General features: G+C 40.2%; 1 protein-coding gene across 7 annotated transcripts in view; it reads left to right on the top strand.

The window, feature by feature from the left end:
* The window catches only part of syne1a (spectrin repeat containing, nuclear envelope 1a), a 243,527-nt gene that overhangs the window by 115,097 nt on the left and 102,491 nt on the right, over positions 1-25,939 (top strand). For 6 of the 7 annotated variants that reach the window (XM_022663102.2, XM_022663116.2, XM_022663113.2 and 3 more), the window contains 12 exons: positions 1,886-2,058; positions 3,929-4,238; positions 5,204-5,368; positions 8,358-8,717; positions 13,979-14,115; positions 17,886-18,063; positions 19,716-19,898; positions 21,049-21,192; positions 23,045-23,200; positions 24,435-24,599; positions 24,909-25,081; positions 25,592-25,745. In XM_022663102.2, the coding sequence (XP_022518823.2) occupies positions 1,886-2,058; positions 3,929-4,238; positions 5,204-5,368; positions 8,358-8,717; positions 13,979-14,115; positions 17,886-18,063; positions 19,716-19,898; positions 21,049-21,192; positions 23,045-23,200; positions 24,435-24,599; positions 24,909-25,081; positions 25,592-25,745 (2,298 nt within the window). Of the gene's footprint in view, positions 1-1,885; positions 2,059-3,928; positions 4,239-5,203; positions 5,369-8,357; positions 8,718-13,672; positions 13,828-13,978; positions 14,116-17,885; positions 18,064-19,715; positions 19,899-21,048; positions 21,193-23,044; positions 23,201-24,434; positions 24,600-24,908; positions 25,082-25,591; positions 25,746-25,939 lie in introns of those variants that run through there. The other variant, XM_022663118.2, reaches the window with a different exon arrangement.

The raw sequence follows: 25,939 nt of genomic DNA, 5'->3' as shown, positions 1-25,939 counted from the left end.
AACAATTTTGTGTTTTCCATGAAAAGTAACACTTATTCACTACCATACGTTGTGAAATGAATAGAAAATAGAGTCAAGACATTGCCAAGGTTAGAAATAATGATTTGTATTTGAAATAACATTGTTTTTACATCAAACTTTGCTTTCATCAAAGAATCCTCCATTTGCAGCAATTACAGCATTGCACACCTTTGGCATTCTAGCTGTTAATTTGTTGAGGTAAGCTGGAGAAATTGCACCCCACGCTTCTAGAAGCAGCTCCCACAAGTTGGATTGGTTGGATGGGCACTTCTGGCGTACCATACGGTCAAGCTGCTCCCACAACAGCTCAATGGGGTTCAGATCTGGTGACTGCGCTGGCCACTCCATTATCAATAGAATACCAGCTGCCTGCTTCTGCTGTAAATAGTTCTTGCACAATTTGGAGGTGTGTTTAGGGTCATTGTCCTGTTGTAGGACGAAATTGGCTCCGATCAGGCGCTGTCCACTGGGTATGGCATGGCGTTGCAAAATGGAGTGATAGCCTTCCTTATTCAGAATCCCTTTTACCCTGTACAAATCTCCCACCTTACCAGCACCAAAGCAACCCCAGACCATCACATTACCTCCACCATGCTTAACAGATGGCGTCAGGCATTCTTCCAGCATCTTTTCATTTGTTCTGCGTCTCACAAACATTCTTCTTTGTGATCCAAACACCTCAAACTTGGATTCATCCATCCACAACACTTTTTTCCAGTCTTCCTCTGTCCAATGTCTGTGTTCTTTTGCCCATCTTAATCTTTTTCTTTTATTAGCCAGTCTCAGATATGGCTTTTTCTTTGCCACTCTGCCCTGAAGCCCAAAATCCCGCAGCCGCCTCTTCACTGTAGATGTTGACACTGGTGTTTTGCGGGTACTATTTAATGAAGATGCCAGTTGGGGACCTGTGAGGCGTCTGTTTCTCAAACTAGAGACTCTAATGTACTTATCTTCTTGCTTAGTTGTGCAAAACTGACCAAAGGAAGGTCAGTTTTGTAGCTTCTGTAATGAGCTAGACTGTTTTCAGGTGTGTGAACATGATTGCACAAGGGTTTTCTAATCATCAATTAGCCTTCTGAGCCAATGAGCAAACACATTGTACCATTAGAACACTGGAGTGATAGTTGCTGGAAATGGGCCTCTATACACCTATGTAGATATTGCACCAAAACCAGACATTTGCAGCTAGAATAGTCATTTACCACATTAGCAATGTACAGAGTGTATTTGTTTAAAGTTAGGACTAGTTTAAAGTTATCTTCATTGAAAAGTACAGTGCTTTTCCTTCAAAAATAAGGACGTTTCAATGTGACCCCAAACTTTTGAACGGTAGTGTATACAATCCATGTCATCTTAAGTGGCAGGATGTTGATGCTGTTACTTCTGCTAGCACTAGAGGGAGATGTTTTAGGTTGAATGTGAAAACTCTGCCTTTAAAGACATTGATCAATATGGAACCTCCATAAGAATCTCTGCAAGAAACCTGTTTACAAACATCATCTCTATTCTGTGGCAGTGTGTAAAAATGGCCATGGCACAATAGCAGTTAAATTGTACTCTGTGAGAGGCAGGTTTTTTTTTACAGATTTCTGTAGCAGTATTGTGCCTGGTCTCAGCCCTCAGCACTATGTTTTAATAACTGATCCCTAGATTTTCCCTAATATCATCATCATGCACTGTCCTTAAGAATGTATGTTCTACCACACGTCTCCTAGATCATTCCTTGGACATGCTGTCATTTCTTGGTTGAAGGGGAAGTAGTATTTTTAGAATAGTAGGTCAGTGCTGGAAATGCAATATTTATACAGTAGCACTGTCTGGGATGTGTATGTATGTGAATGTGTGTTGGCCTCCTCCCGTGCAGGATATCCTGTTGATGAAGGGTGAGGGCGAGGTGAAACTCAACATGGCTGCCGGGAAGGGGGAACTGGTCATCAAGAGCAGCGGGGAAGCTGGACAGGATGTGATCCATTTTAAACTGCAGGAAGTAGAGGATGCCTGGGCGGCACTGCTTTTGAGGGCCATGAGTTGCCACAGGTAAGAAAGACGTTACTCTGCTTTTTTTGCATTTCTTCACCTTCTTCAGTAAACTGAATACACTCACCTGCTGTATGTAAGGGCTTTCTCACACTTTCTTTGGTCTTAGCTCTGTGTTATTTTTTTTAATAGATGCATCCCTGATTACTCTATTGTGATGTCCTGTGTACACTAGGTATTGACATTTCTTTCTGAATGATGCTCAATAACAGGAATACTAAGGAATAAATCACAAGGGAATAAATACTCAAGCAATTGCAAATAAACATGTAAATAACTGTAAATAAACATGGGTTTATGAGATTTGCAAATAATTGCAATATTATTTCCATTCTAGACAGAGTTACAACTTTTTTGAAACTTGGGCCCAAGTTTCAAAAAAGTTGTAACTCTGTCTAGAATGGAAATAATATTGCAATTATTTGCAAATCTCATAAACCCATGTTTATTTACAGTAGAGCATAGACCACATCAGATTATCATCAGTTGTTTAAATATAAAAAAATATATATTAACTAATTTAGACGGCAGGGACGACATCTCAGAAACCTGGGAAAAGGGCTATAAAGGGCTGGAAAACACATTAGTACTAATAAAAACAACTAACTCACATAATTGGGTATAAAAACAGCATTTTGGGGGAGAAAATATGAAAAAATCTATGAAAAACAGCATCTTAAAGTTTGTAGAACAATTAAAAAAAATGTTCTTCATCATAGAATTCTAAAGAAATTCTGAACTTTACCATTTGCAGTGTGTAATATGATCAAAAGATGAGGGAATGTGGAGAAACCGCTATATGTAAGAGACAAGACTGGCAGTTAGTATTGAATGCTGGTGATCTTCAGAAAAAACGCATGTTTCTGTACTGGAAATAACTGCAGGGTCTCAAGAACACCTCCAGAAACATTTCACCATGTAGTCCACAACTGCAAGTTAAAGCTATGTCATGCAAAGAAGACTCCATATGTCAGATATCGTATCTGGGACAAAACTCATTTAAAATGGACTGATGCAAAATGGAGAACTGAATAATTCAAATTTGACATTTTTAAAAAGAGACCAAGCTATTTTTAATTTATTGAGAGATGTGCCAGGACTAAACCTTTGCTGCCTTTAGAACAAGGCTGAAGTGTTGGGCTTGATGTTTTCCATCTCTCAAATATCTCGCAAACATCCATTTGTTGGAATATGTCAAAAAAAAGACAAAGGTGCCCTTATTATAGTGCTTAAATATTTTATTGTGTTGCAGCAAGAGCAGCAGTATGTATGTTAGTTCCACTGCTGAAAACAAAGCTCCTACTTTCACGTCATTGATGTATTAATAAATACAAATAAATAACTAGGATCATTATAGTGCTATAATTACTATAATTTCTAACTACATTTTTGTTTGGTGCGTGGTTCAGAATCTGCCGCAGATGCTGTAGTCTTCTGTTGTGACATCCAGTGATTGCCATGTTAACCAGACTGGCACAAAGTGCATCATAACAGGGCTGTTTATCTAATTATCTAATGAGGGAATCACTCACCTCTCCATTCTGAGGGAACTATTCAGCAGGATCATGTGATCTGGCTGCCATACGCCTACAGATTCATTCTGGGCTGTTTGTGCCAGCTGGCTGCCAAGTGTATTGATTCAGTGCTTAATTAATAATAACATGATGACAGGTTGAATTCATTTCACATAATTGGGAATGATGGTTAATTTGGCTTTATGGTGTATATAAACCAAAGACACTGGATTTATAGCTTTTCAGACAATTATTGCTACTAGTAGTCAAATAATAATAACAATATTTACATAATGATGGGTTTTACTTTGACGTTTTATTATTATGTATATAATTTTGTACTTTTTCTGCACCAGCCGTTTGGAGTGGACCGTGAGCCAGTGGGGCCTGTTTGTGGAGTCCCGTGCACAGCTGCAGGGCTGGCTGGAGCAGGTGGAGGCGGAAGTGAAAGGCCCACTGGAGCCTCAGCTGGGTCTGAGGGAGAAGAGGCAGCAGCTGGACCGTCTGTGCTTACTCTCGGCTGATGTGGAAGACCATCAGGGGGCGCTGTGCTATTTGGAGGAGAGTGCGGCTGAGCTGTACAAGCGCACTGGAGATGCTACCTTTAGGGAGGATGAGACGGCTCTCCTCAGGGCTCAGTTTGACGATGTCCGAGCTGCCACAGAGGTGATGTGCTGGCTGCAAATTGTGTCGCCAGATCTTATAGTCTGCCTTCTGACTTGTTTTGTTAATTTACGCTAAAGGAATCATATTTATACTGATTTCCTCTATCCTGAAGCCTGATTTTTGTTAGTTTTATTTATAAAAGAGTGTATCAAACAGTAAATGCATTTACATATACTTCATACTAAGCTAGTTTCTCAGGGGGTCCTGGTAATTTTCTCTTTCATGGGGGGACTTTTGTAATTTAATTCCTGTCCAGAACAACCATGCATGTGTTTTTTTTTTCAGACATCCTCTGAGAAAATTACAGGCTGAATTACCTACTGTTTTTCTCTTAATTCCGTGGTCCTCCAGTAATTTTATTCCTGCCCAGACAGACATCTCTGAGTTTCGTCACCTTGTGTTTTATAAATTAGCTATTTGTCTACTGCTATACACCATAATTACACATAAACACAACAGAGTGGAAATGGAGGAGCTGCTGAATGTAATGTCGAGAAAGCCTAAAAACTCACTGGTCCTCCTGTTTTTTTAAATGCAGTCCAGATGCAAGAGTTTTATCACGAAGTAAAAGTGGGAAATATTATTCACAGATGCCCCCTGAGAAACTAATCCCGTCTGGATAGGGCTTATGAGTACTGCAAAACATCAGGTAATCTGGCAATACCCAGTCAATATTCTCACAAAATAAGACGTGAAACAAACATGTAAACTTAATACACATCAAGCTGCATAAAGAGCACACATCAGCAAAGCTCTGAAAGTGTTTTGTGGCCTTCCCACATGTTTTGCTCACCTATATCAGGTACTGATTTCACACTTATGCAGACTGAGAAATGTATAAAAAAGTGTATTTTTTAATCTAATCTTTTCATCCCACTCCAATCCAAGAAATCAAAGTATGCTTAGTATGAAATATTAATTAGTATTTGGTTTCTATTTAATTGATAACCCTTTTTCCATTTCAGGAGAGGGTCAGATTTTCAGAATGTGTTGTTTTTGAACATGAGAAGTATATGGAGACAGTGAGAGAGCTCACTGATTGGCTGCTGTCCAAAGGGGAGGATCTCCAGCGCTGTTCCGATCCATCTGGTAACTCTGCGTCCATTCAGCGGAAGCTCACAGACGTTCGGGTGAGAAAGGAATTAGTTTTGGATCCAACTCACTTTAGGATGAACATAGTAGTAAACAAATATAAATACTATAATATAAAATAATTTAAAAACAATTTATGTATAGTATAGCCAAACAACCCACAGTTTACAGTTGATATAGGCCTGATATAAGCCAAAAATAAGGGGTTGTTTCAAGAAGTTGCCTTGATATTGCAAAACAGCTCGTACTAGATTGTTGCTGTGGGCTTGATAGGTGGTTACAAACAAACAGATCACATCAAACAGATGTTGGGATCTATGGAGTTCTTGCTTGAAAATTGCAATTATATTCAATTAGCCCTGAAGCTCAGAATAGACTGCTGTAAAATCTAATAGGTTATAAACAACAGACAACACTTGCTTCTCTATTTAAGTTTTTGCTCATTTATAATGGACATTTTGATGCAATATAAAGTCCTTTTTCTCTGCATGGAGGATGAACGTGTAGAGGGGAACAACATGAGAAGATATTGATCTACTCAGAGGAATTTCTTTTGGCTTTGTATGTGTGTGAGAGAGAGTGAGAAGGTGTTTGCTGAGAGAAGAGGAACACATTTACTACCGAGGACATCATTATTACATGAAGCTGCTGCCTTTGAGGGGTTGTTTGCTTTTCACCTCATGCCTGTGGAATCCCAACAAACAGAGAGAGAGAGCGTGAGATGGGGATAGGCAGGCAGACAGACAGACAGACAGACAGACGGATAATGATAATAGATGGTGGAATCTGGTGGAAGAAGGTGCTTTGAACCTTCTCCCATGTGATAACTAATTCAGGAAGAGAGGTGCAGAAACAGCAAAAAGGTGATCTGATGCAATATGTCCAGTTTTAGCCACAATAAGCTGGACACAAAAAGCTTTGAGCCGCTGTGAGAAACAGTGATTGCTTCGGTAAATAAGTTCAAGTTTTTTAATTGCCGCAGTAATTTTTAAATATACAGTCATTATGCAGTCTTTTGCACCCAGAAGGAATCAATGAAAATTGGTCAGTAGGATTAACATTGTGAGGTATGCAAATATTTAGGTTTAACACTCACATTACATAAGCAAGGCCTTATCGCTGTACTGGACTGAAATTAAGAGACCACTTCAGTTTCTAAATCAGTTTCTCTGATTTTGCTATTTATAGGTATATGTTTGAGTAAAACAAACATCCTTGTTTTATTCTATAAACTAAAGACAACATTTCTTCCAAATTCCAAATAAAAATATTGTCATTTAGAGCATTTATTTGCAAAAAATGAGAAATGACAGAAATAACAAAAAAGACAGAGCTTTCAGACCTCTAATAATGCAATTAAAAAAGAAATAAGTTCATATTCATAAAGTTTAGAGTTAAGAAATCAATATTTGGTGTAATAACCTTGGGGTTTAATCACAGTTTTCATGCATCTTGACAGGTTTTCCTCCACCAGTCTTACTCACTGCTTTTGGGTAACTTTATGCCACTCCTGGCGCAAAAAATTAAGCAGCTTGCTTTCATAGCTTCTAATCATCCATCTTCCTCTTGATTATATTCCAGAGGTTTTCAATTTGGTAAAATCAAAGAAACTCATAATTTTTAAGTTGTCGCTTATTTTTTTTTTTCCCAGAGCTGTATATATATTGGAATATGTATATATTCCTTAACAACATATCAACATTGCCAAATATTGCAGTGGTGTTGTGACAGGCTGTCATTTAGTGACTCAGAAAGACAGTAACAAGTTCTGCTTTTGATTTGGTAAAGACAGCCAAATAATTATGTTCTTATCTACTGAGAAGATGTTTAAGATGAAAGTAACATACCTTAATGACTCCAGTTCTTCTTACAATTTTTTCCCATGATTTGGCAACTTCAAATTCCTTTACAGTCCTTGTTTTTAAATGGGGTGGGGCTGGCTTTTGAGTTCTCCTAGAAGCACTCCAGCAAATAATAGTGTATTCCTATTGATTAACGTATTGTTAGTTATTAATGTTATGTCAGAGAGAGCAGGTGGGAATAGAGAGGTAGTTATCTGTGCTTCTGGAGAGCTGAGGTGTTAGTATAAGTTCAGTTGGTTGAATAAGTTAGGAGAAATGAAGAGGAAGATGAGAAGCAGTTTAAATATAAGGAGAGAGAGAGAAAAAGAGAGAAAGAGAGAGAGATATGAAGCAGTGGTGAAGAGGTAAAGTGATGTTAGAGATGGAGGGAGACTGGTGAAAGTGGCACCAGCCAGAAATGGCTGTAGAAGCAGAAGCAGTTGGAAACAACCAGCCGCTGACGCCGCAGTTACCCTAGCAACTTTATCTCCCTCCCATTCTCTCTCTCTCTCTCTCTCTGTCTCACATATACGTTCTCACTCTCGTCCTCTCTCTGTCTATCCTCCTATGTCTCTCTCTCCCTACCTCCCTCTCTCTCACTCTTATGCTCCCTCCTTCCTCCCTGTCTCTCCATCTCTCCCTCCCTTACTCTATTTCTCCCTCCCTCCCATACTCTCTCTCTCTCTGACTCTCTTTCGTTCTTTCCCTCACTGTTTCTTTCTATCTCATATCTATCACTCCATACCTTCCTCTGTCTGTCTCTCCCTCCTTCTTTCCCACCTCTTACCCTCCTTCTCTCTCTTTCCCATCTTACTGTATCTCTCTATTTCTTACTGTCTTTCACTCTCTCTCCATCAATCTTACTCTCCATCGTTCACTCTCTCTCCATCTGTTTCTCTCTCACTCTGTTTCTCCTTCTCCATCTCTCTGCCTCTTATACCTCTCTCTATGTTCAATGCTTTCTCCATCCCATCCTTCTCTCTCTCTCCCAATCTCACTCTCTCTTCCCATCCATCCCTTTTTTCCCTCACTCTGTCTCTCCTTCTCGAACTCTGAACCTCACATTCTTTCTCCCCCTGTTTTATGCTCATTTCATCCTATGCTTCTCTCCCTCTCTCTCTCTCTCTTCACTGTCTCCTTCACCCCCCTCCCTCCTCTCTCTCTCTCTCTCTCTCTCTCTCTGTAGGATCTGTTGGCTCAGTGTGTGTGTGAGGGTCGTGAGCGGTTGAGGCGCGTGCGGCTGAGCTGTGACCGGGCCGGCCGGCTGACGGCGGCTGCGGGCTGTGAGCTGATGGACGCGGAGGTGCAGGCTCTGTCCCGCGCGCTGCAGCAGTGGGAGGGACGGGCGCTCAACACGCGCGATGCGCTCGAGACCGCGGTGGCTGCGGCGACCGGAGCCGAGAGGGAGCGCGAGCGCCTCACCGAGCAGCTGGAGGGAGAGATGGAGCGACTGGAGGAGCGGCTGAAGGAGTGGAGCGAGGGACTAAGTCGCTCAGAGAGGAGGAACAGCGGAACAGCCGCAGTGGAGGGATGGACACTGGCGAAGGTATAACCACAGGAGGGAGTGAGAGAGCAGAGAGAGAGAGAGAGACGTTGGAAAAGGCGGGAAAGAGTGTGTTTGCACATAGAAGAGAGAGAGAGAGAGAGAGCGATAGATATAGAGAGAGAATCTACTAAAGCTAAGAGAAAAGAGTGAAGGAGAGAAAGAGAGGAGAGTAGGAAAGAATAATGTAAAAAGGAGAAAATAGATAGTGTATGAAAGTATGAAATAAAAAGAATGGGAAAGGATGGAAATAGGGGGGAAGGAAGGGGAAATGAGAGAAAAAGAAGAGAGATAGAAAGAGAGTAAGTGAAGGAGGTGGATAGAATGCGTGTGTGGGGAGGGAGAAAAGAGAGAGAGAGAGAGAGAGAGAGAGAAGAAATTTACTGACAGAGAGAAAACGAGGGAAAGAGAGGGAGCAGGAGAGAAAGAAAAAGGGATGGAAGGGGAAAATGATGGAGAGAGATTTAAAGAAATCATAAAAAAATGGATTGAAATGTAAGTACGAGAAATGGCGGGAAACCGAGAGACGAGAGTAAGCGACGGGTGGGGGAGAGATTGTGTGTGTGTGTGTGTGTGTGAGAGAGAGAGAGAGAGAGAGAGAGAGAGAGACGTTAGAAAAGGCGGAAAAAGTGTGTTTGCATAGAAGAGAAAGAGGAAGAGCGGCTACTTAAGCAAAGAGGAGAACATATTGGAAAGAAAGAGAGTACAATGGGAATAATGTAAAGAGGAGAAAAAGAGAGTGTGTGAAAGTAGGAAATAAAAGGAATGGAAAAGGGTGGAAATAGAAGAGACGGAGGGAGAAATTATAAGATGAAGGGGAAAAAGAATAAATGAGGAGAAAATAAGAGAGATAGAAAGAGAGAGTTAGTAAAGCAGGTGGATAGAATGTAGGTGTGTGTGTGTCTGTGTGAGAGAAAGAGAGGGAGAGAAAGCGAGAGAGAACATTACTGACAGAGAACAGGGAAAGAGAGGGAGCAGGAGAGAAAGAAAAATGGGATGGAAGGGGAAAGGATGGAGAGAGATTTGAAGAAGTGAATGGAAACCGGAATCAAGTATAAGTACAAGAAATGGCAGGAAACAGAGAGATGAGAGTAAGCAAAAGAAGGCAGAGAGAATGTGTGTGTGTGAAAGAGAGAGAGAGAGAGAGAGAGAGAGAGAGAGAGAGAGAGAAAGAGATATTAAAAAGGGTAAAGCGAAGAGGAGAAAGTGGGAAACAGAATGGGGAGAGAGAGAGAAGGAGAATAGGAGGAAATACAAAGACAGGAAGGGACAGACAGAGTAAATGAAGGAAAAAGTGAAAGAAGGATAGGTGAAAGACTAAAAGAAGAATTTGTATTATATAATACACATAGATATATATGAGAAAGGAGGAGATGAAGGGGTGAAAGGGAGTGAAAAAATAGAAGAGAAATGGCGGGAAACAGAGAGAGAGAGTGTCTGTAAGCAAAGAGAGGTGTAAAGAATGTGTGTGTGAGAGAGAGAGAAACAGACAGAGAGAGAGAGTGATGATGACACTCTGTTTTGGAAAGCTTTCACAGACACATACTGTTTACACAGGTCGCATGTGCTCTAGTTTACTCAGTTCACTGGATCTCGTTTACATCATTCTCAGTCTGACACACAAACACTACCGAAACTAACGGCTGCTCATCCACTCAGAAACAGCTAGACACTTATTTTTACACAGCAACAACTAGTCCTACTCTATATTATTTACATTTATCTCATTTCTGTCCCTGCTGTAACACATTTAGAGGGGCAGTATCATGAATACTGAATTGCCCTTGATTTGTTTTATACATGATTACACACACAAAGCTAGAAAAATACATGAATCCACCAGTCAGACATGTAACTATACTGTATTATCACAGATATTAATAGAAACTTAAACATTTTGATAAGATTGTTTTTATAAAAAAAATTATTGTAACAAGAAACATTGAATTTCATGTGGTGGTGTTTCTCTTAGTTCACCTTGACAATTAATATTAAATCATGTTAAGCTGATTGGATGTCCTGTATTCAAAAAGGATTTAAACAGTTTTGAGAACCACGGAGTAAATAGACGGAATATGTATTTTCCTTGATTGTTGGGATTTGGGGTTTGTCAGCATTAACGTAACGGTTTGTTTTCACACTGCTTTTTAAACTAGCCATTGCATAGAGCTCTTTTATGTACAGTATTATTGCTGTCAGACATAAACCTTGTCTCTAAACATTCCAAATCACTTCCATAAAATGACACAATATGAAACAAAAGAAAAACACAATGCTGCCCGGGGCTGTTTGCCAATTTGGGAGCAAAAATTGTAAATGCTTGACTACTGTAAGACTTTAGATTCAACATTTTAGCTGTAAAGAAATATTATACAATTCAGTAGGTTAAGTAAATAAATGATAAACACCATTAAGACTATCATTAATCCAAAGGCTGCATGTATACAGAAAATAACAATGACCTTAAAACTGAACCATGTAGGACACTAGAGGAGATATATTTATGAATATTCTGTAAGTTTTAGTATGAAACCGTAACAGATATACAGTGAGTCCAAGAAGTATTTGATCCCTTGCTGATTTTCTTCGTTGGCCCACTAATAAAGACATGATCATTCTATACTTTTAATGGTAGATGTATTCTTACATGGAGAGACAGAATATTAAATAGAAAATCCAGAAAATAAATCTAAGGAATATATATTAATTGATTTGTATTTCATGGAGTGAAATAAGTATTTGATCCCTTAGTATTCATTAGCAGTTCTGGCTTTTACAGACCAGTTAGACACTCCCAATCAACTTGTTACCTGACCTGAAGCCACCTGTTCTCACTAATCACTTGTGTGAAAAACACCTGTCCACAGAATCAGACAGATCACACAGATTTCAAGTCTCCAACATGGGTAAAACCAAAGAGCTGTCACAGGACCTCAGAGTCAGAATTGTTGACCTTCACAAAGCTGGAATGGGCTACAAAAAGATTAGTAAGGTGTTGGATGTGAAAGTAACAACTATTGGTGCAATTATCAGAAAGTTTAACGAGTATAACATGACAATCAACAGACCTCGGCCCGGTGCTCCAAAGAAGATTTCGCCTCGTGGGGTGGCAATGATGCTGAGAACGGTCAGAAATCGTCCTGCAACCACTCGGCAGGAGTTAGCAAATGACCTGAAGGCAGCTGGGACCACAGTTTGCAAGGAAACAATTGGCAACACTTTGCGCAACAATGGATTCACATCCTGCAGTGCCCGAAAGGTACCCCTGCTGAAGAGAGCACATGTGGAGGCGCGCCTCAAGTATGCCAATGATCATTTGAAAGATGAACCAAGTTATTGGGAGAAGGTTTTGTGGTCAGACGAGACCAAAATTGAACTTTTTGGCCTCAACTCCACCCGCCATGTGTGGAGGAAGAAAAATGCTGCCTATGACCCCAAGAACAATGTGCCCACCGTCAAGCATGGAGGTGGAAGCATAATGTTTTGGGGGTGTTTCTCTGCCAAGGGTACAGGGCTACTTCACCGCATCACTGGGAAGATGGATGGAGCCATGTACCGCACAATCCTGAGGGACAACCTCCTCCCCTCTGCCAGGGATCTGAAAATGGGCCGTGGTTGGGTCTTCCAACATGATAACGACCCTAAACATACAGCAAAGGATTGGCTCAAGAAAAATCACATTAAGGTCATGGAGTGGCCCAGCCAGTCGCCAGACCTCAATCCGATCGAAAATCTATGGAGGGAGCTGAAGGTCAGAGTTGCCAAGCGACAGCCCACCAACCTTCATGATTTAGAGAGGATCTGCAAAGAAGAGTGGGCCAAAATTCCCCCTGGTGTGTGTGCTAAACTTGTGGTTAACTACAACAAACGTCTCACCGCTGTGCTTGCAAACAAAGGCTTTGCCACTAAGTATTGAGTGTGTTTGGCAAGAGGGATCAAATACTTATTTTCCTCATTGAAATACAAATTACTTAAAATATATTCTTTAAAATTATATTCTGGATTTTTGTCTTGATATTCTGTCTCTCCATGTTAGAATATATCTACCATTAAAAGTGCAGAAGGATAGTGTCTTTATTAGTGGGCAAACAAAGAAAATCAGCAAGGGATCAAATACTTCTTGGACTCACTGTATTTTTTATTTACAGTGTAGATAGAAACAGGTAGAAACAGATGTAGTCATAAAAGACAGCTAATACATGTTGGTGTCATGTGACCAAGTAAAATACATTATTTCCACAGATATGTGGTACAATCATAAGTAAAATTATAACATGGACAAAATGTATATGGGCTCTTTAAGCCTAGCATGTTGATGTTAGCCTCCTCTGCATGAGGCTGTCCAGATGATTAAAACAAGCAGTGAAGATGTTTGAGGACAGCGGATGGCATTCCAAGCTTCTGCTTTTCATTTTTTTTCCTTGAACAGGATCGTTTTCACAAGTCCTTCGCCTCCTGTATGTTCTTGCTATCTCTCCCTCTCCCCCTCTCTCTCTTTTCTCTCTCTCTCTCTCTCTTATTTTTTCTCAGCCCATGTTTCCGGTGTCCAGACTTGTTTGTGTTAGACGCTCGTTTACGCAGCTCAAGCTCTTCAACATCTGACAGCTGAATCCCAGAGAGAGGGAGAGAGAGGGAGAGGAGGGAGGGAGAGGAGGGAGGGAGCTGTGCATGTGTGTAAAACAGGAGGCGGGGGAGAAAGAGAGAGAGAGAGAGAGAGAGAGAGAGAGAGAGGGGAGTATAGCAGCTGATGAAGTACGAGAGAGGGAGGAGAGAGAGAAGGAAGAGGAGGAGAGAGTGAGGCTGGTGGACGCAGGCGAGCAAACAGGCAGGCTTGTCACGGGAAGTGTTCTGCAGTGGGAAGAGCTCATTTTTCCTTCTGGAGCGAGTGTGCAGGAGAGCCAGAGGGAGGGAGAGGGAGCAAGATAGGGAAGGAGGGAGAGAGGGAGGGAGGGAGAGGCGTGAGAGAGCGGCTGTGCAGAATCTCAGGCATGCTGGTGGACGAGAGAAGGAGCTCGGCACTCTTTCCTGCGTTGCTTACTCCACTCCCTGAAGAACAGAGACGCTTTTGTGGAAGCTGAGTCCCAGAAGGCTGAATGGAGCTGTGTGTGTTTTGGTGTGTGTGTTTTGGTGTGTGTGTCAGTTGTGGTATCATGGTGCAGAGAAACCAAATTGAATTTTTAATGCTTCAATCTTGTGCTTCATGCTGATCTTCATTTCTGTTTTATGTGTGTGTGTGTGTGTGTGTTTGTATGTGTGGGTGTCAGGGTGTTCTGGAAGGCCTGCAAGCGGCTGAAGTAATGGAGGAGAAGCTGAAGGCTCGGCTCAATGAGCTGTGTGGATTCTCTACTGATCTGGGCCCTCAATCAGAGCGTGTCAGTGCTCTTATCAAACTACACAACAGGTGAGACACACACACACAAACATATGTGTCTTCAATTTTAAAGTCATGGTTGGACCAAAAACTTGCATGTCAGAAATCTCAACTTAGTAGAATAGTAGTAGAAGGTAAAAACCTTCTTAATTTTCAATGAAAGTCAATGTAAAACGATTTTGTTCCAGGTCAGTGTGAAGTATTTCTATTGGTCCACGAATGCAATTCTGTTACGTGCAGTATCAGACATTTAGCTCATTAAGTTCATATGTGCGTAAGTGTAGACAGTGTAAAATCATCAACACTGGTTGACTGAATGACTTGGTTCTGAATGAAATCTTTAATTACAGTCTTCATTGATCAAGTGTTGTTGGTTACTACAGCTTTTGATTTTAACAAGCATCTTGCTGGACTTTAAAGTTGTGCCATTTTAGCCTTTCAAAAACTTGTAACTGTACAAAGACAAAGAAAACACATTCTGTTTACGCTTATGTTAAAGGTGTTAAAAGCTCCATCTATGTGAATAAAAGCAGGTCTGATCATAGGGCATCTTGGTTTTATTCAAACCTTGTTTTTAATGCAGTTAGATAAACCACCAACTTGATCAGCTCGATCCAGCAAGTGGGACCTCATGTTGATAAAGGAATATGATCAGGTCGATCGATTTGTTAAATACATCCTTTTAGTATCTACTAATGATTTAAAATCAAGTTATTCTTAGGCAGCAGTTATTATTGTTATGTATATTGGTGGTAACACAGTTAGACGAAAACAGAAGAGTCTGGTTAGAGAAGGATAAGTTAAAAAAAAAAAAAGCCTGCTTAGAGGAGGATAGTTTTAAGAGCCCAGTTAGAAGACCCCATTTAGAAGAGCCCAGTTAAAATAACACGGTTAGAGGAGCACGGTTAGAAGAAAACAGAAGAGTCTGCTTAGAAGAGGATAGTTTTAAGAGCCCAGTTAGAAGAGCACAGGTAAAATAGAATGGTTATAAGAGCATGGATAGAAAAAAAAAATCCTGCTTAGAGTAGGATAGTTTTAAGAGCCCAGTTAGAAGAGCCCAATTAAAATAGCAAGAGCCTGGTAAAAAGAAGATAGTTTTAAGAGCCAAGTTAAAAGAGCACTGTTAGAAGGGCACAGTTAAAAGAAAACAGAAGAGCCTGCTTAGAGGAAGATAGATTTAAGAGCACAGCGAAAAGAGCCCAGTTAAAATTGCATGGTTAGAAGAGCCTGGTTAAGAGCCCAGTTAGAAGTTAGAAGAGCACAATTAGACATCACAGTTAGAAAAAAAAAACAGAAGAGCCTGGTTAGAGGAGGATAATTTTAAGAGCCCAGTTAGAAGAGCCCTGTTAAAATAGCATGGTTAGAAGAAAACAGAGGAACCTGGTTAAGAGCCCAGTTAAAAGAGCACAGTTAGAAGGGCACAATTAGACAGCGCAGTTACAAAAAAAAAGAGCCTGGTTAGAGGAGGATAGTTTTAAGAGCACAGTTAGAAGAAAACTGAAGAGCCTTGTTAGAAGAGGGTAGACTTAAGAGCACAGTGAGAAGAGCCCTGTAAAAAAAGAACACAGATGGAAGAGCACAGTCAATGGAACACAGTCAGCAGAGCCCTCCTTAAAGAGGACAGTTATAATACAGGTACAAAAGCTTAGATACAAGGGTATGGTTAGAAGACCACAGCTAAAAAAAAAAAAAAAAATGATTAGGACAGCATTAGAAGAGGACAGTGAGATAAGCACAGGTCTGGTTGTTGATTGTTTGTGAACTTGTCACTGTATCAGCTCACCTGATTTATCTTAATGAAGAACTGATTAGATAAACTAAGATAAAGTAGGTGCTGGATAGGAACTGGAAATATTGGTCTATCTTCAGGATAGCACTGGAAAGGGTTAATTGTTAATAAAACACATTTATATATCACACATTTTCCTAAAACTAATCTTTATCTGAAACTTAGGGACTCAGTGGTAAGTGGTTAGGCACACTGACCTACAAACACACATGCTCCACATGTTTTCCGTTGTTCCAGTCCATTCCCAGCCTGTGAACCTTGATTAAAGGGAAAGGTGTGAGTGCGAGTGTGTGTGTGTGTGTGTGTATGTGTGAGTATATGTGTGTGTGTGTGTGATATGGAAGGCTCTTTACACCTTTACGCTTGAGTGCTTTGCGGTTCACAGAAAGGCAATTAAAATGATTCGGGCTGTATCGCTCTTCTCTCATGTGTCTCGTAAAGAAGCCGGAGGTGTGTGAGACTGTAGTGCTTATATAGAGTGTAAACATGAACATGATTGTAATTAATAGGTATTCTATCAGTATTTGGTTTGTCTTTTTTATACAGTAGTGTTACATCAGGTCTCAGTGCCTCTGCCCCTGTCTGTCACATTATGGGTTCAGTCTTCATTAGCATACTTTCATTTATTCGTTTATTTATTTATCACAGCCAGGAAAAAAAAACACTGCACCTCCACTGCACTGCCCTCTATGGCCTCATCAGAATTCCTGAGCGTGCATGTGTGTGTGTGTGTATATGTCTGTGAATGTGTGTGTGTGGGTGTAGCTGTGTAAGTGTGTGTGTATATGTGCGCATGTTTGTGTTTTGTGTGTTTTGCAGTGTTTTCACTTTTTTTGATGCCCATGCGCTTCCTATGAGAGAGCCTGTCATTGAAACAGATGTCTGCACACCTTGCAGTATCAAACCTCAGACACTCTCTCTCTCTCTCTCTCTCTCTCTCTCTCTCTCTCTCTCACTCAATCTCACACACAAACCCCCTCTCTCTCTTTCTCTCTCTCTATCATACACACACTCTCTTTTTATTTCTCTCTCACACATACTCTCTCTTTATCTCTCTTTTTCTATTTGTCACACACACTCACTCTTTCTTCATCTCTTTTGATCTTTGTCTCTCTTTCTTAGTCACTCACTCTTTCTCTCTCTCTCTCTTTCTCTCTCTCACTTGTTCCCTCTCTCACACATTATCTTTTTCTTTCTCTTTCTTTCTATCACACACAAACGCTCACTCTTTCATTCTCTCTCTCCCTCGCTTATGCACTCTCTCTTTTCCTTTCTCTCCCTCTCCCTCACTTATACACTATCTGTCTCACTTACACTCTTTCCCTCTCTCTCTTTGTCTCTTTCCTTTTCTTTACTCCCATGCTCTTTCTTTCTTTCACACACGCACACACACACACACACACACACATTTCTTTTAACACTTCATTATATTTTGTGTTTTTCTATCTCTTCCATTCTTCTTTTTGTCTGTCCTCCCCCTCACTGTTTCTCTATCTTCCCTGCACTTCCCTTTCTATCTCATCTTTTCTTTCTCTCTACCTCATGCTCTCAAATAATCTTGTTTTTTTATTTGTTTCCTTCTCTCTGTCTTTATCATTCTCAAATTATCTTACACAAAAAGCATACACTCTTTTTTTATCCTTCTTTTCATGTTTCCATCCTGTCTACCTTTTCCTTTCTACCTTTTCTTTCTCATCTCACCCCACACCCTCTCTTTCTCCCTGTTTTCTGTTTCTCTTATTCATCCTCCTCTCACATAGTCTCTCCTGTACTCTCACATTCTCACATTTACACTTTTTCCCATCTCTAATTCATTTCTCTTTATCTTCCTCTCCTTTCTCTCATCCTTTTCTATCATTCATTTTCTCTTACCCCAACAAACACTCTGGCATCCCTGATCTCTTCATCTCTTTATATTTTATATTCTCTCTACTTCTCTACTGTCTGTGCCTTTCCCTCTCTCACATTCCCTCACTCTCTCTCTCTTTTTTTTTATCTCTCGCTCCCTCAGTCTCAGTCTGCGGGCCTCCAGAGAATGTCAAAACAAGGAGAAGCTCCTGGAGCAGCGTTTCCGCTCCTCGCTGCGGGACTTCCGTCAGTGGCTGGTCAACGCCAACATCTCCACCGCCAAGTGCTTCGACTCACCACACAGCATTCAGGAGGCCTCCGCCGCCCTCCAGAGGATTCAGGTGAGGGCAGAGCGGCTGCCTCAAATGCTGCAGGCTCTTGGCTAAAGGCCAGACTGGCCACAGTAGGTTACCTCTGTCAGTGTCAGGAAAGACAGGCCAGGCTTTGACAAAGTGAGGCCTTTCCCCAGGTCCCACGGGCCACTTTATGAACCCGCCAAATAGCCAAGGACACGCCAGACAGGGCTATTTATGGCCTCAATTAGGCCGGCAGAGGAGCTGGGAGCGTGCTGGTGAAAGTGCATGGGAATTATCTTTGTCTGCTTGAATGAAATGCACATTAGCTTGCACAAGACAGAGGGGGATAGCACAACACTAATTATTCATCAGTTTAGAAGTACTTTTAGGTAACTCTATTAGTATAATTTAGTAGCATTCAGTGTCTAGAAAGAATAGACAGCATAATGTGTATTTAGGTGTGTAATGATGTTTTATTCAGTTCTTGTGTTCTAGTCAATGTGTTGGGATGTAACAGCGCAGTGTAATATACTCTGCCTAGCAGAAACCAAGTATGTGGCTTATTTTGGGCTATTATGTCTTGGTTAGAGCATTAGAGCAGTACCAGAAAAGCACAGAGTTTGTTTTAAATGTTAAATCGCTTTAAATAGTAGCACAAAAAATGCATATTCTAATTCTCTTAAGTTATCATGGGTGTGTTTTGGGCGTAATGTGAAATAAACCAATCAGTGTACCAGATATCATTCCCTTTAAGAGCCAGGTGCCTGGCGCGTTAATATCTTAACAGCGTGACACTTTGCGTGTCTCAACAGAATTAACAATCCTGTGCGTTCACGATGTGAATGTGCACCAGCAGCTCATTTAAGAGTGTGTAAGGAGAAAGGGTGTACTCCTGCATCGCTTTTAATCAGTCAGTGGCGCACCTGTGTTTTTTGCTGCCAATATAGAAACATGTCATATTTACCTGAACACACCTTACTTCTACCATCATTTGTAGATATATTCATAAACTCAGATGCTAATAGTTAAGGGGGTGTAAGATAGCAATGAGCATGCATTGCACAGGGTGCACAATATGGCCCTCAATGTTATAGATCTTTCTGTGTTATAGCGCCCTCATAGTGATGGTGGAATTAACTGCAGCCCCATTTGTTATTCTACATGCATCTAAACTATTACTTTACAGCTTTTTTGTGATTGTAATGACACAGTTAGCAGCTTATACATATATCTGCTTTAAAACCGACTTTACATAACTAAATAATGGTGATTCTAAACTGTTGAACTACAGCAGCGACGAAAGTGACAGAAAACAAGAACCGAGAACCGAGGAGAGTGTGCGAAGCGAGGCAGATTATGAAAGAAAGAATGAGAGAAATGCAGGCTGCTCATTTTTTATTTACTGTTGTCTACATCCTGAATGTGGAACAATGTTTCTGCCTGACTGAACTGCCTCAGCTAGCAATATGGCAGCAGACAGGCTTTAGCTCATGCTCAACTGCGTCTATACCGTTTGAGCGGAGAACGGGGGGGCTGTGTGGAAGGAGAGGCGGTCTGCTTGCGCTTCACAGATGGTGGGAGATCCCTGCTGGGGGGCTGTCAGTGTCTGGCCGTGACTCATCGGACTGAGTGGCCTCTGATTTGTGTTCGTCTGCCGGTGTCTGTGTGAGTGACGTTTCACCCGTTGTGTGCCACAGGAGTTCATGAGTGACAGGGAGCAGGGCCAGGCCAGATTAGACGCAGTACTGGCCCACGGGGAGCAGCTCAGCGCCGTGGTGCAGGCTGACCGGGTGGAGGCGGTCAGGGCCAAGACCAGTGCTGCCAGCGATGACTGGAGGAGCCTGATGGACAACCTGCAGCAGAGAGAGGCCATACTACAGGTAGGACTGAGCTCACCTAGCATTTGCTTGTGTTACAAGCAGTGCTGGGTAGTCATGGACTACATATAATCTGGATTACGTAATCGGATTACAAAAAACAAGTGCTTCTAATCAGCATAGTATATCTGTGAAAATATGTATAAGCAGATTACTGTTATTCCTTTGTGAGGATTACTGTTTTAAGGATTACATTGTTTATTAGGCAAAATCAAGAAATCAGGCCGTTAATACTGAGCATACGGACTGTGCCAATAAAGTGCATTATAGCTGTGTGACTGATAGGATTGATAATGACACACACACATATATCTATATATATATATATATATATATATATATATATATATATATATATATATATATATATATAGTATCTATGCATTTAAAAAAAACACAATAATTATCATTACTAGTCTAACACTGAAATCACAGCAGATAATCATAGTTGATGGTGATAAATCATTTTTACTTTTTTTTTCATTTTACTTTTTTTTTATTTAGTGTGTGGATTGATTATTATAAAAATAAGATGACATTTTTTGCAGTGCATTCCAGCAGAATATTCTGATTATTTTTAGTATGACACTATTTTTTACGCATGTACCATTTTGTTGTGGCACAAACAGGTGTGAAGAACGGATCATTAATATTCATTACTTCATTAATAGGCTGGTGCTGATTACTGAGGTCACCTTTAAAAGTGTTGCGGTTGTAAAGAGTGTTGCGAGTAGCAGCATGGTGTCTTTACAAACAGGCCTTAAATACAATACCACAGATTTTGTGTTGTGCTGCATTGTTACTCACACATTGTATTAATTGTTACTCTACCATCTAGCAATACCATAGCAGGTACCATACCAACCACTTCGCAACACCATGGCAACCTCTTGGAACATTATAGTACCTAGCAACACCCATTACAGTCACTTAGCATTACATTTTCTTCTCTGCTTCTTTTTTAATCTTGTATTGCCACAGACATCAAAGCATCTGGTCTGTCATCACCACAGGATGAAAAGATGTTCTGTGTGCAGACACAATGCCAGTAAAAGAACAATGCACAGAGATGTGCCTACTGTAACACAGATGTGCAGCCTCAGAGTGTGTGAGTGTGTGTGTAAGACGCCTCCTTGTTTGTGTTTATGTTCAGGGTCTGCAGTCTCGCATGCAGGCGTTTGAGGAAAGCCTGCAGCCTCTTCAGGACTGGTTAAACAGAACAGAGATCACAGTGCAAGATAGCAGCACTCGCCTACATGACCTTCCTGCCAAGAGACTGGAGCTGTGCAAACTACAGGTACTGAGCTCAGCCAAACAGGGGCTTACGTCTCACCATTTCCCCACTGTAACAGTTACACCACCGTTATCTGCTGATTTTATTCCAATATATTAACCAGACTTCCTCTGTCACTAGTTGATTTAGAGAATAGATGTAGCTGTGATAAATCTATCCTGTAGTAATGTCATTTTTCGTGTAAATATACAAATTAAAAAAAATTGTATTACTTTAATAGTTTGGAATTTATGTTTCAAAGCAATATTATGTAGCAAAACTGATAAAATACCAACTTCAAAATAATTTACTGACTGAAATGGGGAGAATAGCATTGTATAAGTAGCATTGTTGAACATCAGAAACTGCCAGAAACTGCAATTTTGGTTTAACCAGGCAGAAAATTGTTAATGAAAACTGTGTAACGCTGTATAACCTGAGTCATATATGTGTAAAGTACTGTAATATTACTAATATATGAATATATTTTCCTTTAGTTCACATGCTATTTTTACTTTTGATGTTAGTTTCTTATCTTGTATTTTCATAATAAACATGTGTCCTTCCATAAAAAAATTCCTTTATAAATTAAACTAATTAATTAATCATCCTTTTAGAATATAAAAAAGAGTAAAATTAATTTCCAGAAGTCAATATATACACACAAATAAATGAAGATCTCAACTGGCATTTTTTTAGCTTTCATTTAATGTTGAGAAAAAAAGGAATCCTTCTGAAAATGCCCCTTTCTGTTCGATTTTTACCATAAGCAATAGTAATAGATTTAATAGATTTGTGGTTTAATATTATGATATTTATCCTTTATTCTTTTATAATTATTACCAGTTTGTGTTTAACTAATGTACCCAACACTGCTGACTGGTTACAATGTCTTACATACATTTTGCTCCTTTTTAATCTTGTATTTCCACAGACATCAGAGTATCAAAGCTGTTATAATAATTATTATTAACAAGAATAACTATTGATTTTAAACTCTTAAATGGTAGTGCCAAAGATTAAGATTCATCTTTGGCATTATAATTGAATATAATTTAAATGATTTGTAATTTTATTAGAGATGAAACGTGCTTTACTCTCTGTACTGTGCAATTAATAAAATGATCACTTGAACTGAAGTGAGATATGAGCACGCTATGTTTCATTCAGATGGTTCAATAAAGTTAGCCTCTGCGTGAGATAATGAAATTACCTCAGCCAGTCACTCACTGTTGGTTATGCTGACTCAGGATTTTTCCGCAGTGGAGGATTAGGCTGAAATGTAATTAATTGTGGTCTCTGAGAGCCTCGCCTCCATCAGTCTTCAATGGGCATGATAACAGTTCTAATAAAAGGACTCCTACCCCCAAGATAGATAACTCGTGTAGAAGAGCATTTCATTGTTCCTGTGTCTTTTCTGTGTGTATTCATACTTCATTGCCTTGCCAGGTCTTTTTGTCTGCTCTGTTGGTAATTACGCTTCCTGCAGCGCATCTAGATGGCGTGTCCAGCAGCCCTCTTAACGATAATCCTCCCTCTACCCTTTCTGCCTCTCCCTCTCTTCCACTCTCCTTCTCTTAATCCCTTTATAGAGTGCATCCCTAATGGATGTTATGGTCATAAGCATTATCTGTTAAACAACTGATTTCATCTGTTGTTTTTTTGTTATCTAAAGGGCTGGAAAGATGCTTGTTGAGCACTTTCTGTAATTGCTCGTCCTGTATTTTTTGTCTTGGATGCTAGGTTTGATTTATCTCATGTTGGATTCTGGTGTCATTTGTATGTGTCTGAGTGTTCTCATGGCATGGGCCCTCTTCTCTCCTTTTTTTTTGTTCTTTACTCCTGCCTGCTTGCCCTCTTCCCCTCGTGCCCTCAGTCCGTGCTGGAGGAGATGTGCTGTAGGGAGCCAGAGCTGGGAGGGCTGAGGGAGAGAGCTCATAGCCTGTGGGAGGGTCAGGCTGCTGGGAAGGGATTTGTGCACCGGGTCTGCCAGCTAGCAGCACGCTACCTGGCCCTCAGCAACCGGACTAAGGTAACCTATTTAACTTCTGTGTACCCACCTGTTCATGTCACCACACTGCCATGCAGGCTGCCTCACTGTGTTGCCAATATAGAAAATATTGATATTATGTTTGCTAGTATTGTAAACACAGTGGTTCAATTTGTGTTGTGTTTAAACTCTACCACTAGATAGCAGTCTTCAGGTCCAACTCTTTTAATTTATTCAGATTTCATGCATATTGTTGCTGTCTGAATCTTAACTCTTACCATACTTTTTACATAATTCATTACATGATATTTCATTTTATGCTCCAAAAAGACTTAAAAACACTTAAAAATATGTTTATATTGATTTTCATTGAAAGGTATTTTTTTTTCCTACTACAAAGTTGGCATTTAGCAAATACAAGTTTTTTTCAAATGATTCTGCTCACAGTATTGCAATGTAGCACAGTATTGTAAAATGTTGTTATTGTATTTTATTGTATTATACAGCTCTGACACAAACTGATTCAGATTCTATTTTTTTACAGAGCTGTATATCAGATTACCTGTTTTTTCCAATTACACAGCCATAAAATTGGTCATTTATTGTTATACAACAGTATAAACATGGTACATTGGTTTGTATCCAATAAGGATAATGCTATTGCTGAGACTAAACTGACACTGTATGGATAAATATTTTTATTTTCTTAATTCCAGTCAAGTTCTTTTATGCAAGTTCTACCGGTACAGGCAATTTAAACTTTGATGTCCCTTGCATCCTGCTATATCCAGCTTAACATGTGTAGAAACCCACATTGTGGCAACAAAGCGATTGATCTTTGCAGGATTCAGCCCTTATGCTTCATAAATTTATTTTTCCACAACATAATGTACTCCTACCACTGAATAGAAGTGACATTAGGAAGGTTAGGTTAGGTTTCCTGCTTCTGATGGACATCCTGTGTGATTAATGACATTCTAAACAGAGGAAAGCACTTCACTCGCCAACCTGTCCACCCTCTTCAGACGTCATAGATTCTGCTTCTTTGTAAAGAAAATGTATTTAATATTGCTGCTCAAGTGCTGTCTGCTGACTGGAGCAAAGAAATGAAAAGTGATTTCATTCAGTCGCATGTATTTATTAATCTTAAACCTCTGAAAGACCTCATACTGTAGGAGCTGCATTGCTCTATTCATCATATTCCTGCTGAAATGATTACATATAAGGCAGATGAATTTCTGTTGATTTGCTTTTTTTCAAAATCTGGCCCCTACAGGAGAAAGTGTCAAGGATAGAGCGTGTAGTGGGGGAACACCAGCTCTTCTCCCAGGGTTTACAGGAGCTTCAGAGCTGGGTTTCAGAGGCACAGAAGATCCTTGAGACATGCCGGTCCACCACAGCCGATAAGAGCATGCTGGTCACCAGAATGGGCCATCTGGAGGTACTTCAAAGACTTCTGTTCTTCAGAAAATAATACATTAACCATATGCTCACCCAGGGAAACTGTAGATGCTGTATGGTGTTCATCATTCAGACTTCAGTTTGTGTCCAGCATGTTTTGGTGACTTCACGACTCATAGACACTCTGGATTATGTTGTCTGTTAAGTAACGGGTGTAGTGGGAAATCACTGTAGGATACTGGACAAGATAAGTATAAAGAACCTTGCTTTGTATGAAGGGTCATAGTCGTGATCCAGTCATGGGTGATTTTAAGATGAAGGGTTTAACATTACTGAAATAATGTTGCAGGATCTGTTAACGGCTCGTCAGGAGAGAGAGATTCAGCTGAAGATGCTCATCACCAGAGGAGAAGCGGTCCAGAGGAACACGTCTGCGGAGGGAGTACCTGTGGTGCGCAAACAGATTCAGGACCTTAAAGATTCTTGGGATTTACTCTTCTCAGGAACCATTCAGTGCAAAAGGTCTGGTTTTCATTAGCTTTTTTTTTTTAGCTTTTTTATAGTCAATAATTTGCTATGATTATACAATTTACTCTAAAAAGGGATTCGGTATGATACTGAGAAAGCCTTATTATATTCGTAACAATAGTGCCACCATGTATAAAACCATCTACAAATGATTTATATCTATGTGATAAACCCTTTAATCAGAGAGAGAATCAATTTAGCACCCAAAATGTTCTCTTTAGTTGCCTTGTCTCTATGAAGCTTGATTTCCTGGGTTAAAGACCCTGTAGATGGTATTGTTTGTGGGTAATTGGGTGGTAATTTGGGGGTAATTTAGGTAATCAATACGGGGGAATGCATTGGGGAAACTGTACTAGGTTGAAATGCTGCACTGTAGGGATGCTGTTTCATATGGAAAGAGCATCATGGATTTCCTAGGAATTAGAAATGCATCCGTGTCATTTGTAAGGGAGAGAGAGAATAGTTTTAGCTTAACAAACTTCTATCTCTGTGTTGCACCTGCAGCCAGTTGGAAGGTGCCTTGTCCCACTGGACCAGCTATCAGGAAGACGTGAGCCAGTTTGAGGGCTGGTTGGAGCGAGTGGAGGAGAGTTTGGGGAGCTCAGATAAACACTACACCGAGATGAGGGACAAAACTGCCAACTTGCGAAAGGCTAAGGTGCATTATATTGTTTCTTTGTGGTCAATAACTCAATAAATCAAGGTTTTGTCATTTAGAGAGAACTGCTTCTGAAAATCTTTGTTTGATTTAGTTTCAATTATTTTAGATTGTTTGTTTATTGTCATGAACTCTGAACAAACAACCAGAATAACAGCTTAAAAGCAACCTCTGAAAATAATTTTTGTTCTTCT

The sequence above is a fragment of the Astyanax mexicanus genome, chromosome 1, assembly GCF_023375975.1.
Source record: "Astyanax mexicanus isolate ESR-SI-001 chromosome 1, AstMex3_surface, whole genome shotgun sequence".
Lineage (NCBI taxonomy): Eukaryota > Metazoa > Chordata > Actinopteri > Characiformes > Acestrorhamphidae > Astyanax > Astyanax mexicanus.
The sequence above is the reverse complement of the archived record's forward strand: the minus strand, read 5'-3'. Positions and strand labels throughout refer to the sequence as shown.